At 42.1% G+C, this 20683-nt stretch overlaps 1 protein-coding gene across 1 annotated transcript; it reads left to right on the forward strand.

Moving 5' to 3' along the window:
• Positions 1 to 4105: 4105 nt before the first annotated feature.
• On the forward strand, positions 4106 to 12945 carry LNP1 (leukemia NUP98 fusion partner 1). The gene is made up of 3 exons (XM_005425625.2): positions 4106 to 4261; positions 10469 to 10714; positions 12730 to 12945. The coding sequence occupies exons 1-3, from the start codon at positions 4115 to 4117 to the stop codon at positions 12943 to 12945; spliced, it is 609 nt and encodes a 202-aa protein (XP_005425682.1). The 5' UTR covers positions 4106 to 4114.
• Positions 12946 to 20683: the final 7738 nt, after the last annotated feature.

A 20683-nucleotide genomic window follows, 5' to 3' on the forward strand; every position in this document is an offset into this window, starting at 1 on the left:
CGGCGCGGAGGGGCACTCGCAGCCCTGTGAGGGAGCCCGCGCGGGGCGGGGCCGGGCCGGGCTCGGGGCCGGGTTCGGGGGCGCTCCCCGGGAAACAGCGCTGGAATGGCCTCGGGATCGGAGCGGTCCGTGCCGAAGCAGTTCTGAGCCGCTCGCACGGAAAGTGTCCAGTTCTGGGCTCCTCAGTACCAGAGGGATGTGCAGCTCCTGGAGCGGGTCCAGGATGGGGCAGCGAAGGTGATTGAGGGACTCTTAAGAGGAAAGGCTGAGGGAGCTGGGCCTGTTCGGCCTTGAGGAGAAACGGCTGAGAGGGGCCCTCATCAATGTCACAAGCACCTGAGGAGGGGATACCAAGAAGATGGATCCAGGCTCTTCTCGGTGGTGCCAGGCAATGGGACAAGAGGCAACGGGCAGAAGCTGATGCACAGAAGTTCCACCTGAACATGAGGAAGAAATTTTTTACTGTGCAGAAGCACTGGAACAGGTTGTCCAGAGGGGTTGTGGAGCCTCCCGCACTAGATGTGAAAAACGCCAATCACTTGCTTTTAAAATTTTAAAAGTTTAATAATAACAAAATGGTTATAAAAATAGTAATATAATTAGAGTAATAAAAATTTTAACAATTGAGATTGAGGACAATATGAGACAATAGAAACAAAAGAGTTACAGACTGTCTGGGTACCTTTTTCTGGACAACATAAGCCTGAAAAACACTCGCTAACAGAGGATTAACGCTTAAAAACAATAGCCTGTTGCATATTCACACACCTTGTACATGAAGCATAAATTCCATTCAAGTACAGGATTCTGTCTGGTCAGTGTCGACTTCTTCCTATTAATCCTAAGGGCGTCTTCAGGGCTGAGCAAGGCAGGAAGAAGTTCATCTGATAATGGAGCAATAAATTCTCTTTCTCTGAAAGATTTAGGTGTCCTTTGGGTGCTATCTTGGTGCGAGCCCTTTCTTTAAAAAAAGTATCCTACATAGCATAGTTTCTATTTTAACATGATGTTATAACCCAAAACTATATTTAACACACTACTTAAGAAAATTAATACAACATAACTTTCTAACATAATACATATAATATTCATTTTAATATTTGTGAAAGCAAATCATAAAACACACATTTTCACACTAGAGATATTCCAGACGTGTCTGAATACAATCCTGTGTTCTGGGATGGCCCTGCTTGAGCAGGAGGTTGGACCAGATGATACACTGTGGCCTCTTCCAACTTGGCCTGGTTGATTCTCTAATTCTGTGAAGTTTCAGCTAATGTGACTGATTCAAACTTTCTAAGACTTTGTACTTAAGAGGCTTGGAGCAATCCTTGTTATAAATTAAATCTTCCTGTTTTCTTCCCAATTATTAATTGAATCTGTCATAAAAATAATTTAATATGTAATACTGGAATTTTGTTCATGTGTGTGTCTGTGCCTAGTCAAAATCCTTACCTGTAGGCAGAAGAAGCTTATGTTCCTGTCTCCACTTATTTCCGTGGAGCACTCAGCTGAAGATGGAGTCGTTTTTGATACGTTTTTACAATCAGCCCCAGTCATCTCATGCGAAAATTTCATTGTAGGTAGGAGGGAAATGTGAGAAGACATACTGCACAGAAGAAAAAAGGGCTGCAAATAAGAACAACAGTAAGATTGCAAAGCAAACACCTCAGGATCCCAACTAAGATTTGCCCTGCTGCACTCTGAGTCAGTGTATGTGCGTGCCTGGTAGTAAACATCTTGAGAAATGTCCTTTAATTGATGGATTATTACTATTTATGTAAGCATATTTGGACAAAGCTGTGGGACAAACCTTCTCCCCATTCTCCCTGTCACCTCACAATAGAAAATATGTATCCAACAGGTCAATAGCTTCCTGCTGGGACAGCCTCAATTCCACCCACATCATGCTTCCTGCAGGCCTTCAGATGTGCCTTGCCTGTACAGATGGGTGGCTCCAGGATGTAAGTCAAATTCAGGCTGCTTGAATATGGCCAAGAGGGTCCTTCCCCACCTAGAAAATCATCCTACACATCCTTTTCATTGCTTCAGCTGTCTCCTTACTGTACTGTTTTGCAGGTATCCCTCTTGCTCCTGTCCAGGCTGCTGCAGGCATGGTTGTGTCCCCAGCCTCTCATACAGAACACCTGAGGCAATGCCATCTGCATACCCATGTAGTCAGGTCACTCTGCTAATCACCCTCTTTACTGCCCTGGACAAGGTAAGATTGGGCACACAGACATCCATGGCCAACCATTCCCTTCACCTGTGTTGTTGGGAATGAACAGTCCCACACTACTTACACCTCACACCTATGCCCCCATGAATGAAACTGGAGTTTTGTAGCTACATCCATAGTCTTAAACAGGTTGAGGAAAAGGTTTAATGCTGGACCACTGATTCTCTGTAATGCCAAATTACCAGCAAGATTTTTGGCATATTTCTGGCCAAGACCAACCAGCATCTCCACAGCAATGCCTGGGCACCAGAACACCAGCACACACCAGGGTTTGCTTCCAGTAAGTATAGTAACAAGACCACCCCCGTGGCAGGGAGAAAGGATGAGGAGGACTCCATCTTATCAGAAGGCTAATTAATTACTTTATTATACTATATTATCCTGTATTATCTTACATTATATTACTTTACATTTAAACTGAATCTGCCAAGCGCGCAACTGCGCTCCACTGCACAGCATCTCATGGCTGTCAGCCCACGGTCCTGACACACACACACCTGGATTCAATTGGTCAGTGAATCAAAACACTCACACCAGAATCCAGTTACCAATTCCCTTCAGGTAAACAGTCTTCCACAAAGCATTCCACTTGTGAACGACACAGGAACAGTAAATGACATAAGAATTGTTTTTTCTTTCTCTGAGGTTCAGAGAATGTGAAACCCAGAAATATTCTTGAGAAGAATTGTGCCTTGCTTTTCTCTATAAAGAGAAATGTGGTGACAGGTAAGAAGTTTAATTTGGGTTGTTCCTCCCATGCAGCCTTCCAGCACCATCCTAACAGGCTCTACAGCCTCAGAGCCCTCATTGTCCTCCTGCCAGGCCCCAAAGCACATAACACATCTTCCAGTTTCATACCATGCAGACAACAGTTTAGTAAGCCACAACAGTTTTTGTGTTATATCAGAGATTTTTAAATAAAGGAGACATAAAAATGACAACAAAGTGTTACAGCCACAGTGTGGTAATTGCAGTACAGAGCCTCGAGGAGACCCTCAGCACAGACACCATGTGGTCAGTTTAGACACTCAGTCTGAGGGCCAGAAGTCATTCCCTGGCCCTGTTCTGTTGTGTGGTAGAGGCAAGGCCTGTATGGTTTACACCCAAGGCTGGTGAGGAGGAACCAGCACGTTTTTACCCTGAGTGCATTCAAGTGAGGCAGGGCCTCCCATACCCCTGATATGGCAGATGAAATCACTCAGGTGAAAAGCAGCAGCTGCAAGATTGCACTGTCTGTCATAACCCAAAAATGCATGAGCAGTTGCTTTAGGAAGGGTTTCAACCTAGGCAGATGACATTTCTGAAATACTGAAGGAAAAGCAGAGGCAACAGAAGTCAGGAGAGAGAGAGAGCAGCATGGGAAGAGTGGGCCATTTGTGCTCCCTCCCACAGAGCCAGCCAGGTCTCTGCAAGCAGCTGTGCCAGCTTCTGACCAACATCAATATGTCAATTCTGCTTCTCAAAAATCACAAGCCTACTTTGGGTCTGCCCCCCACAGGCATGTAACTGTGGGCAATTCTGCATTGGTATTGACAGCTGGGGCACTCAGCAGCAGCACAGAGAGCAGCCCCAGCCCTGCCACCCACCCCCTGGGGCAGTGTCATATTGGACATCGCTGCAATGGAAAGGTTAAAGGAAACCTAGTTGAAAAGAGATGAGAAAGGGCTGACTTTATGTTTAGACAGTGCCTGGGGCTGCTGTGGGACAGGTTTTGGGGAGGGAGTGCAGAAAGAGTGGGTGAAACTCCGTCTGCTTCCTTTGTTGGCAGAACAGTGTGAAGCTACTGACTTGGTGGTGGAATTTGACCTTTGTCTGGCTTTGCCTTGTCTGGCTGGGAGACACCACCCCCCCCCTCCAAGTTTGGAGCATCTGTGCATGGAATATGATGAGGATGATGATATTTTCTTTGCAAAATGGATGAGCAGCTTCTGGGGCCACAACTTGATCGATGAGGAGAAAGAAGGCAGAGGCCACAAGAAACGTCAGCCACAGCTCTGGAGTGAAAGGAGAGCATCCCTGCCGGTAAGAGCTGTGTGCAGCTTTCTCTGTTTGTGCACGTGGTGTATGTATAAATGTGAGTTCCATTCCCAGACGCACGGCCCCAGGGATGTATGAGGAGGATGGGACACCTTGCCAAGTAAATTCAACTCCTGCTGGCAGCTGCTAGTTGCTTTTTGAGCTTAGCTGTCTGACAGCATCAAGCCTCTGGGGTCTTGGAATACAAAAAACTGGCAAACTCCAAGAAAAGTAATGATAGGGCCAGAAATGTAAGAAGTGTGTAGCAGCTGCCTAATTATGTATTACAGTGTTGTTCTGGCTGCTCAGCACAACCTGGTAGACATCAAAACATTTTGCACCTGCATACATAAAGGCTGCCTGTAACAAGTCTGTTCTCATGTGAGGAGCTGTGTAATTCCATATGTATTAAAAGGATTTTGACCTAATTATGCAAGTATATTGTCTCCAGGAAGTTTTACCCTTCACCCTTTGAGACTTACCTGTTTTCAGGTAAGTGTAACTTCTATTTTAAGCTAGAGGATGCAGTCCCTCCTGTTTTAAAACATCTGACTCTGAAAACAATGACACAACACATAACAAAGCTTCTTAAACTGTGAAGTAAGATTTTAAGGTAGAAATACATTCTTTATTCTTAAAAGAGTTGGGAAAAGGGCAGGTTCATGTGCAGAAGGCCACTCACAACTGTCTGAGTATCAAAATTAGGTTAAACTGAATGTTTGCTTTCATTTCAGCTTTTAAAAGAACATTTAGGTGGTCTAAACCTGTCTTCTTTTTTTCCTACTACATCAGTTGTCTTAACAAAGATACCATGTTTCCTTACAAACTATTTTTTACTTATATCCTTAGATCATTATGGCTGCAATGAAGTAAATGCTAAAATATTGGGGAGGAGCAGCTAATCTTTCCCAAACTTTTTTTTGGTGCCATTCTATGTTTCCACCTTGCAAGTTCTTCTCCTCTTCAGCTGTCAGGGTCTAAGCTGTGGGATTTTTCATTTCCAAAACAAATTTGCTAAAAAAAACCAACTAGTCCAAAACCACTTCCTTCCTCTTTGAATTCATGGGCAGGCTCGAGAGATAACCTTCATTCATAACTTCTGGTCTGATCAGCCATATTTGTTATTTACTCTTATATTTCACCTCAGCCACAGATTGCAAGACAGACTCTGAGCTAGAGCTTTGCTGCTGTATTCCATCAAAATGCCGAATACATAACATTTATTAATGGGAGGGGAAGGAGGTTAATTAATTTCACTGTATTTTGCTTTTTTCACTTAGAGATCCATGCATATGTGATTTCTTTAGGCCTCAAGAGAAGCTGGAGTGTAAGAATGCACTTCAAATCTCTTTCCATTCAGCAAGGTGCTGAACACATCTTGTATATTTGTGTCTATATTAGCATGTCCTTGAATTCTGTTTGTTCAAAAGCTATTTAAAGAGTTAGCTAGTAGCTATTCAAATACTTTGCTATACTTGCATTCCTGAATCCATACCTAGAATTTAGATTAAGTTAGCTGACAGAAAGGCTCTGATGTTTTTTTGATGTTACTGTTTAACAAGCTAAAGATATTGTGTATTCTTAATTATATCTGACCTGTACATTAATGCTTCACACAAATTTGTCTTGCTCCACTAGTTTCATATAGAAGATGAAAATTTTAACTGCTTTATTTCTCAGTGCCAGATGTTGACTGGAGGAATGAGACAGGAATATTTGGCTGGGGATTTTATAATTTGTGGATACATTTTGAAATTAAGTCTTGATTTGGAAGTTGAGTAGTTGGTAGTAAGGAGCAGTAGTTTGTTTTGTCTAACCAAAGCCAGAAGTTAAATAAATGGGCACTACTGTTGCCTTGGAAATACCTTCAGAAAAAGCATCACCTTGTTGAGAGCAGTAACTTGAGAGCTATTGCATCTGGATGTGTGTTTTTTGCACAGTTACTCCAAATTATAACTACAGTGAGATTCATTGCAAATCATAACTGTTGTAAGATTCAAAACGCTGGTATTTAAATACTGTCTTCATTTTATCAGAACAGTGCTAATTATCAGGAAGATAATTGTTAGAGAGCATGTCTTCTGAAAGCTAGTACCTCCACAGCAGGACACAGTGTACCCTTTCTTCTGTCTTAACATTGAAAATTGACATAATTCCACTGTCTATAATCAAGTCAGCAAGTTCTGGCACAGCTGTTGGGAAAAGCTCCTTGTGCAGGTGCAATGGTACTGCCAAAAGAGCACTGCCAGCTCACTTGGTCTCATACCCAAGGCTGGCATTCAGGGCACCAGCAGCAGAGCAGTCCTGCCCATGGGAACTGCTTCAGCACCACCAGCCTTTTGATGCTGCATAGTAAAGTGCTCTCAGGGAAGCACAAATGGTGGTCCTGCTGGAAAATCACTTTCAGCTCCAAACTGCTGTGTTGGTCTTTGTAGTTTTTCCTGTGCTATATGAGACATTCAAGCCACTGCTTCCACCTCAAAAACAAAAATAAACTCCTGTGGTATCCTATCATGGTTACAGCTCCCATCCTAAGTATGGATAAGGCTTTGAAGAATAACTCCCAAGCTAACAGTTTTCATTATTTTTTTTCCCAGTAACTTTGTATCCCTCACAAACAGCACTGAGATGGGCTTTGCAAAATGCTTTTGCTATTGTCATTCACACTTCGCAGAGGGGAACACAAAATTATATTCATCCTACACTGGGTCACTTGCAAGTCAAGCTAAAACATGTTACTCCAATCTGTCAGGCTAAAACAACGTGTGACTCCACTGTCCTGGAAAGCTCAGAGCTCTGTATGTTGCTGTGGGCCAACACTGAATGTAAAAACTGCCTGGGGATAATAGAGTCAGCTGTTTCCATCTCCTTTATTTAACTGGTTCCCCTGGCAAACTTTAGACAAATTAACTGTGATACCTTTTTTGAAGCCTCCAGCTATGACTTTCCTTGTCACATTTTAGTTACCCTACATCATTTAGGTACAGAATACATCTTACCTCCCAGACATTTTGTTGTAACGAAAAGATTGGAGACAAAGGAGAACTGATAAGAAGTTTACAGCCCTATACTGGATCCATCTTCAAATACACATTGTTGCTTACAGGAGAAAATTGCTAGGAGTGGCAGCAGAACAAATGACAGCTGTTGAAGTTACTGACATTTAATTTAAACTAAACTTAAACTGAACATCTACCACAATGTTGTTATTATAGATCAATTGAAGGCCAGACCAAAATATTTTTAAGAAATATATGCTTGTCTGTAAGCTTATTGGAAGGAAATGAAGCCATGGGAGAGCATCTGAATGTCAGATGTTCCAAAATATCCCTAAAATACTCGTGTCATTGTGTAAACTCCAGCAAACAATGAACACTTGTGCTGACACACTGAAGATTAATGTTCTTACTGACAGCTGGGCAAGCTCTCAGCTCAAGCCCAAAAGATGTAAACAATTAACTTGTCTACAACAGAAACTGAGAAAGAGATAAGGCAAATTATACTGACAACAATTTTTGTTGTGTGAAGTATTTTTGTTTGTGTACCTTTTATGTGTTTGAGATTGGCAATTAGCAGAAGATTAGCTGGTTTGTAGATAGATACACTGAACATGAGTGGCCTTTACCCAACATAGAAAAAAGGAGTACTAATGGGAATAAGAAACAATCCCTGCGATCCCTTGGTGCTTCTGGCTTTCACAGCACTGGCAAAAAATCCCCATTTTGATAGTGGAGAATTTAATGTATCATGCACAGGCACTGTGAGAGAAAGCCCAGTCACAGCAATATGATTGCATAGACCTGTCAGTGTATCTTTACCCTTAGCCCACTGAGGCAGATGGGCATTTCAGAGAAAAGCTTGTCCCTTTTCTGGACCATTGCTGCCATATCAGTAGGTAAACTGCAGTCTTTTTATTAAGGGCTTAACTGTAATTCTATCTGTGAAGGGAGACTAAAAAGTAATGTCTTAGTAAAAGAAAACATTTACAGTCTTTGCAAAACAAGACTGATAGAATACAATCCCCCATTTCAGCTGTCCTCCTGTGTTTGGTTTGGACTTTTTCCCCAAACCCTCTAGGAACAGATACCAGTGATTTTTACCATGAAACAATTTTTATTTCTAGGAGGGAATATATGTTGATGCCATTAAAATGTCAGAGAAGACATTTAGCTTGTTGAGCCTGGCATGGCATGTGTGCTCCTGTCCCTCGAGCACAATGCAATTGTTTGATGCTTTCTAAAGTAACAATACAATATGACCTTACAGAACTTGCAGCTGTATTGACTGGTTTGAAACCAAAGTAAAAATAATACAGCAGAAATCATTAACACTACTCTCAGAGGCAGTCCATAATACTGGGCATAGTAAGCTTATGCCTGGGAAAAAAAAATTGAACTAGTGCCATGGATTTTGCAAACACTCTTCAAATAGGCACTTCTGTTAGGTGCAAGATTTATTATTTTCAGCATCTCTCATCAAGCCTGTCTAGTGTGATGCAGCCACAGCCATATGAATGCATAGCCTCTCTATTCAGAGAAAGGCTCCATTGGTCCAATGCATTTATAGGACCAGGAATATGTCTGGCACACAACTTCAGAATGAATGAAGTTGTCTGCAGGACATATTTCAGGTCCCTTGCAGTCCAAAGTTTGTAGATTCACGTGAACACTATACCCAGCTGGTTTAGTTTTCCCCTGTTTCTTAAAATAAAGAAAACAACCAATACACACACCACAAACCCTGCACTGAGTGTAAGGTTTTCTAGTGGATTTTCTTAGAAAGCATTGCAGAACTGGTGGGATAAACCTTCCTTTGTTATAAAAAAATCACAGCTCCCTTAAAGCCAGCAGAACTTCTCAGGGTTAGTTAGTAGCTGAAGGCTCAGTACCAGGCTTGTACAAAACAGAGAGTCCCAGAATCAATTAGGCTGGAAAAGACCCCTGAGAGCATTGACTCTAACCTTTGACCAATCCACCATCATGTCAACTAGACCATGGCACTGAATGCCATGTCCTGTCCTTCCTTAAACGCCTCCAGGGACAGTGACTCCATCACCTCCCTGGGCAGTCCATTCCAATGTCTAGTCATCCTTTCTGTGAAGAAATTCCTCATAATGTCCAAATCATATATGCATTCAAAAATGTATGCCAGCAGCTGGGTGCCTGGAGTGCTTTAATCTGACACCTACAGGGGTGTAATTTTCAGTACCTCCTATCTCTGACAACTTTCACCATCTGCATCTTACCTGTGTTCAGCTACTCATCCTGAAAATCACCAACAGGGTTTGGGATATCCCCAGATATGTGGTGTCTTTCTCATGCCTCTCTTCTACATCTGTCCCCTTCTAAAACCACCAATTCATGACTCCACAGAACACAGCAGTTCTGTGTTAGTTTAATCTCCTTTGCTGACATTCAATTAAACACAGCTGATGCAGATCAATAGCTTTTATCTGCATGCCAGGCCTCAGAAAATTGAATCACACAGAAACTAAACAACTATCTAGTCGTTCTCACTTCAGTCCTGTAACTGTAATTGTAGAAGTCTGTTTCCTACTACTTCTTTGGTAGGGATGTGTCCCTCTGTACCCTGAAAGTGCTTCTTCATTAGTTCAAGACAAATGTCTTGAAGACTAATCTTTCTGCCCAAAAAACCTGCAGAAAATTCAAAGCTGGGCAATAAAGCAGCTTGTCTGCATGTAGACCATGCTGAAAACTTGAAAGAACTGGGTGAGAATTGGCTGCTGTCACACTCTAAATTCCAACAGCTGATAAGACCTGGAGCACTCATGGATCAAACCTCTTACCTGACTCATCTGGCCACAAAAGGCTGGGTATTGCTTTTTGAGAGTCTTGCCTAGAAAGTGCAACCAGGTGCAAGGCCCGAGCTTTTGAGGTTATGAAGAATCCCAGTTCCTTTTTGTATCAGTGAACACTAAGAGGACCCAGCACACTTTACATTTGGAATGTTCATTGTGTGCCAAAACTTATATCCACAAATCCAGGAATAATAGGAAATTCTGCCCCTGCTGCCTCCAGAAAGCAAAGTCTTGGCAGTGTGATTCTCCTACACTTAAAAAGAAAGATACAGAATTCTGGGGAGAGTCTTTCACTTTGCACCACTGTTTGGGAGAGTGTCTGTGGCAGAAAAAAAATCTGCCTTGTGTGTTCTGCTTTGCTATTCAATAGACAACAAAGACCTTTTGTTTTTCAGGCCAAGCTTTCCTCCCTCCGTACAACACGACTTCATGCTTCTGCCAAAGGCTCATCTTCAGGCCACCTCAGGGGCTCCAAGGAATTTCAAGAAGACCAAGATGTCAAATGCCACTGCCACAGGAAGGCGAGCAGAACACCTTCAGCAGACAGCTCATGTCCAGAGACAAGATCAAACTCCATTCAGGAATTTGCAGAGTCCTTTGAAAAGCAATTGCATCTCAAAAGCAAACGCTCAGTTTCTTTGGTAGGTAATAAGATCACTGCAGAAGAAAAAAGCCCAACCAACCAAGTCAGCTTCATCCTTTGTGTAATTGCTGTGACTTTGCTGAGGGAGGTGCAGAAGTAAACTCCAATTGGAATTTCTCATATTATGTGGTCTCAAATTACTACAAGTAGCACAAACCAGGTTAAAGTTGTATCATTAGTGTGAGGATTCTTGATGTAGTGTTACTGTCCAGGCTTATTCAGGAATGTTTATCCTCAAAATGAAACACCACACTGGCTCATGTGGCAATGTTTTCAGAGGTTTCTATGACTGTGGCCGCAAAACATGACAATACAAACCCAGGTTTGCTTCACTTCTGCTGCAAGACCCAGCTCACTTTTTCAAGCTGCTGACCTGACTTAACCTGTGTGGAGTTGTCTGTAACACTGCCAGACACTGCAGTGTTTGAGAGGCTTCTCGTTTACCCCTCAGGACCCCATCCATCTGCTTTCTGCAGTGTCACCACGCAGCTGCAGCAGCAGCTATTGCTGTAAGTAGCAGAATATATTTTCACTGCAAGGGCATGCAGGGGATTCTCTGCCCGTTTCATCCTTGTCCCCATCATTCTGTCCAGAGCCATGAGCATTTTGTCTGGTGTGTGTTGAAGAAATAGCCAATGAAAACTTTTTGTCTAGACTTTAATATATTTTTATTATGATGAATAGTATCTGCTGTATCATGCAATGGAAGAAAGGGTAATAAATCCCAACTCACTTTTAAGTATCAGGAAAACCCCATCAAATTGTCACTCTATTCAAAAAGCTGTGCTTGAAACCCACCTGACATTAGCATCAAATAGCCACAGAAGGAAGTATCCTTTTTTTTATTCCAGGTTCTTGACACTGACAATTTGTATGGAAAAGTAATATTCAACTCTCTTTGCACAGCAAAAGAGGGGGGAAAAATTTCTTTTCAATAGGCAGCATATTTACATGATCAGTCCCATAATTATAGTCCTTGCATGACCAATTGTCTAAGAATATGCAGTATTATGATGATGACAGCACTGTTACACCATGGTCAAAATTTCAAGGGCATTCCCTAATCTTCTTTTTCCTCCTCAGGAACTGTTGAATTGCTTTCATTTGGAAATTTACATTGCCTCATGTGCCAGCATTCACCAGTGGTTGTCTGGTTTATAATTTATAATTTCTCAAAAATGCCTGTGACTAGAAAGTCTGTGAGTGTGTGGTTGATGTATGATTAGGTATAGTGAGCACAATGTATTAATTATGGCTTCAGTTCCAGTTAAAAGCAGGGATTCCAGTGCCCTTCTGTAATCAGCAGTGGGATGTGTTGAGCTGTATTTTAGTCTGTTTTTCAAGAAGACCAAGTTGTTGCCATTCCCTCAGTCACAATTGTAGTTTGGGAGATGTGAAGGACTTGTGAATCTCAAATAACTGAGCAATAGGTCAGAGATCTGAAAGGAAATTTGGGCTTAAACCTGTATCTTCAAATGGAGCATTTTTTTGCATTCAGAGCTCTGTGAGTGCAATTCAAACCACCACGATCAGAAAGGGGAACAGTGTGGGAAAGGTAATTAATCTCCTTCCTTGCATATTGCTTTTCTCATATAAATGTGTCTTTGAGAACCCTTCAGACCTTGTTTTCAGTGAGGTCTTTGCAGCCAGCACTGAGAGGTCATCAGGGATGTAAAGATGGATCACATGAAAGGATAGAAACATGGAGTCTGGGCTGAAATCTCAGAGCCCCTCTCTTTCTCCCTCCTGTCTGCTCTCCTCTTCAAGTCCACTGAGCCTGTGACCCCTCTATCATATACAGGGTAAAATCAAAGTATGTGTGTTGCTTCTTGCTGAGCTTTAGGGTGACCGGCTTGGGCCTTGAATTTGAGCCCATCATGGTAAAGCTGATCTTGGTGAGGAAGAAACTGGAACATTTTGTTACTTAGTGAAATAAAATAATGAGCTTTTTTGTTGTTGTTGTTCTTGTAGGAATCTCTTTTAATTCCCTGCTATTTTTTCCCTGCCTTTTAGCAACCTGAAGGTGCAAAAGAGAGACGAGAAAGAGAAAAATTGCATTTGAGAAAAAGCAAGTCTCATAAGAAAATGGGAGAGAAATCTGAGGCAAAGAGAGAGCGGGATGAAGCTGAAAGTTCAGAAGTACCTGCAAAACACAGTGAACAGTTTCCATCACAAGCAAGCATTCAGAAAGGTTATGTATCCACAGGCAGCTACAATGCATTGAGATAATCAATCTTAACACTCCCCCTGAAGAGCAGAGGGAGGAATTGTGTTCTGTTTTGACTAGAAGCAGCCTGTTAGCTAGAATAACCCCTAAGCTGTAAAATAAAAATAAAATCCAACTGCGTCGCTGGCACCATGTTTCTACCTTGTTTTCTTTGCTTTTGTCGCTAGAAATATGACCTTTGTCTTAGGAGTGTATCAGTAGCAAGATCCAAGTTAGAGATTAACCACCATAAGAGGATTTCAGGCATATTTAGCATTGCAGGAGGATAGTGAGTGGCGGATGTGCTCCTTTAAGAGGAGGCCACCACCTGGGTATTACAGAGCCATGCAAAGCCTTATGTTCCTTTTTTAATTGAAAACAAGCTTTTTGGTAGGTTTGGGAAGAAAAAAGTACATATAAACAACCAGCTGCTTCCTGGCCCTGACATTCACTTAGATTTGTCTTGAAAACAGGTATCTTTTTGCTCTGACAGTCTTTCAGCTCCAAATTTGAGTAAGTAAGAGAAGAGACGCCCATGTTCTTTTCTACACCTCCCTGATGTCTCACTTCTCTCTGCTTTCGCTGTCACTGTGCAGTGTGACTCATTCCACTGGCATCTCCCAGCCCTCTCCCATGTCCTCAGTCCCATTTCCCCAGTCACACAACTGGTTCTTTCTCTCAATTTTACCCACAGAATTCACAGAATGACAAGGTTGGAGGGGACCTTAAAGATCAAGTCCAACCTATGCCCTAACACCTCAACTAAACCATGGCACTGAGTGCCATATGCAGTCTTTTTTTAAGCATCACCTCATTACCTTGCTTCTTTTGGGGCCTTTCCTCTCTTCATTTACTATTTTACTGCCTTGTGGCTACCAACCTCTTCTTCTACAACTCTACTTCTGCTTCATTAACATCTGAATTCTCTAGTAAAACCAGAGATGTTCTGTCTCTCGTATTTCCATAGAATATCTTCAAGGGGTTGATGGGGCATTGCAATCCTTTTTCCTTTTCCAGAATTTGGGCCAAACTGGCTGTCTATGGTGAGAGGACCTAGGAAAAGGCTGATCCTCTGGCTGAGGATCTCCTGAACACAGGTGTAAATCTCATCTCCACATGCTCACAAACACATACACACTCCCACAATCCCCCTATGCTCCCCTCTCTTCAAAGTGCCAGTGTTCTCTGCAGATACAATCCTCTCTTTGGGAATAATCTCCCCAGGCCTAGTATGGAGAAAGCCTGATTTGGATAATACAGGGAGAAAAGAGTGAAGAGTTATGAAGTCATGAGCAAAAGTCAAGGTCTGATGGATATCCTTCCTGTGATTTTTCTGTAATTAACAAAAATCTTACTAATTTACCTTAGAGCCTTACTTTCGAATATTCAGCCCTTTAAAAGCTTAGGGCATCCTTAAAACTTTGTAACACTTGTATCCATTAAGTGATTGATCTGTGTGGGGTTTTTTTGTTTAGGGCTTTGGGGGAGATATAAGAAAGCAATTGAACCCTTACTGATGTTTGTAAATTGCTTCTTGCCTGGTAACATGTATTATAAACTAATAAATCTAATAATGGAAAAATGTTGTTCCTATGCATTGTTCCTGTCCTTCCCAATCCAGAGTGAATTTTTACAAAGTTCTACTGTCAGCCAAAACTTAAATACAGATGACTTTTCCTTTACAACCTTAATCTGAAGACTGCATTACAAAAGGTCTGGATAGAAATGAACATGGCCAGCAGCGTCTGATCTCCTCAGATAAAGCCTCTTACATACATCCTTTCAGGTAGCAGCCTGTCCTCACATCTTGGGAGAGCTGAATGCTATGGCTGCATCAGCTTTGCCTGGATTTCAGGTCATCAGCTGCCTCCTCCTGTTTTACAGACAGGTTAACTCAACAGGCCCCAGCAGAATTTGCTTGCGTTCATCAAATCAGTGTGCTGGTTGTACACCACACCTGATGGAAAGAAAACACCAAAAAGAGCTAAAATAGGAGAGCCCTGTATGGCTGCCTCTGACTTGCTGGTTACCTTGTCCCTGAAAGCACAGAGAAACCTCACTGCCACCAGGGCAGCCCTGCCCACAAACAGCTTCCCTGTATTCCCCCAAATCCCATCTCTCTGATGGGAGGGTCTGTAAGTGTTTATGTGTTCTTGAACTGGTCCATCAGCCCCATGGTGTGACTCTGGAAGCAGGAGCTTTCGCACAATGCCTTCTATTGACTCAGAAGTGTTCTTCTCTCTAGCATGGCTGATCAGACCAGGAGCCCTTTCCAGCTCTGTCCCATCCAGTCTGAGGCAATAGGATTACTTGGGTGGACTGAATCTTGCTTGATAGAATGAAATCATTCTCCACAGAAATTAACAAATATTACATAAGAAATTGGGCATTTGGGAAGGCTGGTAACCATCCAAAGAGGAATCTGATTGCAATGGCATGTCTGATATTTCTGTCAGAAAGACTCCAGAGGGTTTCCATTCTCACAGTAGGTCACTAGTTCTGTGGCAAATGACATAAAAAATACTCACTGCCTTGATTCCACCCTGAATTCCCAGAGCAATGGGGCTGGCTGCAGGCAGTTTCTGCACAAACACCCATTCCTGGGCAAACACCTTTTGCTTTTTCTGCCCTTTCCAAGAGTGGGATGGCTGCAAGTTGTATCAGAGTCCAAACCCTGGACATGAAGGAAGTCACGCTTCAGTGGGAAGTGAAGACAAAGGGATGAAGAAATCTAATAAGAAATATTGAAAACATGAGACAGAAAGGGGAATGAGCAGGAAAACTGGTGTGATTCAAGGGACCCATGAAGGAAATATTAAACTTGCTGTGTCTCACAAGTGGAAGACCATGGTCTGAGAAAACACTCATCCCTGTGAATTCTTCCAGCAGTTCAGGCTAGCTGGAAAGTGCTCCTGTGGGAAGGGAAGATGTGGGTACATACAAATCTCTGAAGAGCAAGAGAGACTTACACCCCAGTGTTTTCTGAGAGGGCTAAGAAGAGGACATCAGTTGAGGTTACCTCATCTGTCAGGTGGGCATTCCCAAAGCAAAATATTTTTGCTTGCTTCTCAGGTATTGTTTAATTGCAGCATGGTTTGGAGGATGAATTCAATTTTGAGTGCTGGCTAAGTTATCATGTATTGGTACATGAAATGCCATATCCCACACAGGTAAAATGATGTAACAGCTGTATTTATAGCTCACAAGAACCCTTTCTGGGGAAAAAAATAGGAAATATTTAAATGCATGAATAAAAATGAAACAACCACAATGTATAACTGAAGAAGAATATAATACCTATTAAAAACACCTAAAATATTAAATATGAAAAATATTAAAATATTAATCGGCAGGTTTTTGTTCTTTAGCATAGAAAAAGGTATTTGGGTAAGCACAGCCCTGGCTCTGAATGCACCCAGTGTACATGTGAATAGTGTAAAAGCATGTAGAGATATAATCAACTTGATAACTGAAATTATTCACACAGCAATGAATCATAATCACAGGACTTTGAGCTTATCTCAGCTTTCTGCCAAAACTGTTGTAAACAGATAGGTCTTGAAATATTTCCAGAGAGATATTACAGCCAAAATCTAGTCATTCAATGAGAGAATTGAACATTGAAATACAATAAACTTCATAAAGAATGCTCTGCCTGCAGTTGTTGTGCCAGAGCTTTAGGTAATTGTGTGAGAACAAATGTGAAAATAAACACACTCATCAAAGAAAACATTGCTCATAGCATGTTGATTTTCATTTTCACTGCTGTTTTAGACTGGCTTGACAGATGCTCTTGCTCCTATTAGAAGGATCCCTCTGAATCCCAGCTCAGTATCTACAATTCTTTGGAAAAAGAAAATTTCTCTCAGCTGTTTCTTGTCCCTGAGGTCAGATAAAAATAAGAGAAAGAGCATCAACATTCTGTCATACTAGATGCATTCTTGTCCTTCTTATATGCTTGTCAAAATGCTTCAGTTCATACAATTTCTAAACTGACAAAAGTTTTGGTGAATTGAGAAGACCAACCAACTTGTGACAGTTGTACATGAATTTTCATCAAAAAGCCATCGAGGCCCCTACAGAGAGTCCTCAGACTGGAGAACTAGTACTGTTCTTGATAATGAAGTATCAAAAAAGAACTCTTTTTTTGCTCTAAAGCTTGAGCAGAAGGATTCATGGACATAGTTGCCTGCAGCCATCTCCCATGACATGAGGTGAATGTTGAGGTTTGGTCCTTTTAAAACCAGAACTTTCTGGACCATTATGCAATGACTCTCATTTGATATTCTGCTCTTCCTGTGTACACAAAATACATCTTCAATGTTTCTCATAAGCTTTTTAAATATAGTGGGTCTACTCCCTAGGGACTCCTATACAGAGAAATCTGTCTGTCAGAAAGCAGCTACAGTGATTTCAGATTAGCACAAATTTATGTCTGGCAGAGAAGAATGATTAGAGCATTTCTTTGCTCTAGTGGTCCCAGCAGCAATAAAAGATCTTCAGGGAGAACAAAGTAACTTTGGGCTGCTCTCACCTGTGCAGGACTGGCAACTGCAGTTTAGCCCAAGATTTGGGATAAATATAATATATATTCATGAATTCCTTTTCCATTGTGCCAAATTCTACATGCCCACAGCTGCAGGTAAAGCTGCTTCATCTTCTTTAATGCCTGTTGCATGGAACAAAAGGACTCTCACATTAGGATAATCCAGGTCTCTGCTGGTCAATGGGCATCAACCATAATGTCCATCACTCAGTCAGGGTGCTCACTGCAATGGGGTTTCCTAATCCAAAGCAATTCTGAGCTGAGAATGCTTAAGACTGATAAAAATTTCTTTTCAGTTGAAGCAAGAACATTTGGATCCATGTGCAATTTCTCGTGGTGTCTTGGGGACTGATAGGAGCACAGAACTTCACTGCATGCACTGCTTTCATAAAGTGGGCTTATGGCAAACCCTCAGGACCTTATTTTCTGATACTTGCAATATAGAGAGTAGAGAATCTTGCCTAAACCCTGAATGCTGGTGACTGAGAGGTGATACAACTGTGTTGAAGCTGCTGCAGTAATCCTGTGTTACTAGATGCTACTTAGAAGGTGGGAGAACCCTCAGCACTATCTCTAATGGCTTTTGACAATGTTTTGCACTGATGGAAAGACCAAAGATGAGGATGGTGGGCCACACTGAAGCTGCCACAGCCAGAGTGTGTCATTCTTTAAATAGCTGTATTAGTGAAAAAGTGGAACACAGTGCTCCAGAAGAGCAGCAAGCAGCTGGGTGTTTCAATATCTGCAGTTCAGAGCTGGCACTGCAGAGAGGGAGCAACCAGTTCTCCTAATTCCCTGCTAGTTGAGGCATTGTGTTCAGCTCTGGGGCCCCCAACATGAGGAAGACACTGACCTGCTGGAATGAGCCCAGAGGTGAGCCACTAAACTGATCACAGGCCTGGAGCACCTCTGCTATGACAAGCTGTGAGTTTTTGGGACTGGTCAGCCTGGAGAAAAAAAGGCTCCAGGGAGACCTCAGAGCCCCTGCAGTACCTAAAGGGGACTTACAAGAAATCTGGATAGGAACTTTTCACAAGTTCCTACTTCCTTCATGGGTCCCTTGAATCACATCCGTTTTCCTGCTCACTCCCCTTTCTGTTTCATGTTTTCAGTATTTCTTGTTAGTGAGCATATGGATTTCTTCATCCCTTTGTCTTCACTTCCCACTGAAACCTGACTTCCTTTGCACAAGTGCAAGGAGGTTGTGGACTCCCCATTGCTGGAAGTGTTCAAGGCCAGGCTGCACGAGGCCGTGAGTAACCAGGTCTATTGGAATGTTCATTGCCCATGGCACAGTGCTTGCAACCAAACAATCTTCTAACCTCAAACCATTCTATGATTCCATGATGATAGAGGTAAATTATATGGTCTAGTTGTTGCCTGTATTGATAACATCAGGAAAGGCCCCAAGCACCAAGTCCTCATCTCTTTGGAGGTTCTCTCCGTAGGTGGCATCCAAGACATTAGTGGGGTGGAGTGGAGTGAGAGAAGCAGGCATAACTGCTGTGCCACAGTGGTACTTTAAAACACAGATCTTATCTCGATACTCTTTTGTCTGGTATCAAATTAGCAAAAATAGAAAGCACTGGATAACTCATTCTTCTAGAAAAAAGCAAAGCTGTGTACAACCTGGATCCTGCTGTAATTATTCTGATGATAAAAGGACTTAATCTAACAGTAGTAACCTCCCTTTCCTTAAGATCAATGATCCAGAAAATAATTTGGACTAGGGTTCTTAATTTCTGAAGGGAATATATCAACTCAACCTCTCAAAATTTCTGAGAAATAGCAGGAATTCTTGCATTAAAATCCTGCTTGCAAGTGCTCTTTTCCACTTGCTTTTAACAGTGTATTCAGAAGTTGCTGCTAAAGAAACCAGCCTGTCCCACATGTCATGTCCTGGTGCATCTGTAAGGTCAGTGGCAGGTTCTTGTCCTCTGTGATGAAGAGAGGGTCCTTTAGGATTACAGAGGGAAACTACTCAAGGCTTGATTTCTAAATACAGAAGAAAAGAGAAATCAAAACTTTACTCAGTGCATTAGTGCTTTATAAGGTTTGTGTAGGTGTGTGAATTTTTACAAAGTTCAGAGATGAACTTTGAACATGAAACCTCCTAACTCCTTCCCAGTGATTAGGGAAGAAATCAAAATGTTTTTACAATTCCTTGGACAGTGTAAGTCAAAATTGCACTTTTGCTACAGAATACATTGCAAGTCCTTTCACTTACAATCATTAATCTACTAGATAACCTTCATAACCTTCATTTTCCAGCAGAGGGAGTCTGTCCATAGCAAGTGAGAACATGCACTATAGTCCAGTGCAAGCATGAGTTTGAGGCTGAAATAATTACAGTGCCAGCAGGAGAAAGCTGTCATCAACAGCACAGCTCCAAGTGGTCAAATTTTACCCTGTGTTGTTCATATATGACTTTTCTTTTATATATAAAGGAAATCAATATACACTGAAACCCATGGCAGAGCTTAGTCTGATATTAGGAACTGCAGTATTTACCCTGTGGTCAGCAGAAAATCCTGATCCAGGTTTCTCCAAGTCCTTACTATAGGAAAGATAATACATTTCTTGCCCCAGGTTTGTTCTGACAGAAGCTTCTCAGCAAGAAAAAGCAAGAGCATTTTTATTCTTATAAGCAGCACAACTACTTTTCACAGGCAGCATAGCTGAAATTAAGCCATATCTTAAAATACATTTCAAAACATCTCTGTCCATCAAATGCAGCCTCTCCTCTACAACCACTAAGGGACGTGAGTGGCATGTCAGCCTCAATTTTGGCTGGTCTGGTTCAGAGTCTGGGGTGGGGATGTGGGGAGATTTGTGCTGTTTTGCTGAGAACTCCCGTGGCAAAGGGCAGGGACACACTCCTGTTGGGTGGCTTTGCTGTGAGGGTACATCTGGCAGTGGGACACAAATAAGGACCTGGGTGTGGGATTCACATTCTCTGAACCTGAGAACCTGAGAGAAGCAGTGAGAGAAGCAGAGAAGAGAATGATCAAAACAATTCTTATCTCATTTGCTGCTCCTGTGTTTGTGCACAAGTGGAATGCATTATGGAACATTGTTTACCTGAAGGGATTTGGTAATTGGATTCTGGTGTGAGTGTTTTGTTTTCTTGACCAATCTCTGCAGGCTGTGTCCTGACAGTTGGTCAGGAGACAGTCACGAGATTTTTTTTGTTGAGTTGAGTTCTTGTTCAGTTT

This window comes from Geospiza fortis, unplaced genomic scaffold, assembly GCF_000277835.1.
Source record: "Geospiza fortis unplaced genomic scaffold, GeoFor_1.0 scaffold131, whole genome shotgun sequence".
In the NCBI taxonomy this organism is placed as follows: Eukaryota; Metazoa; Chordata; class Aves; order Passeriformes; family Thraupidae; genus Geospiza; species Geospiza fortis.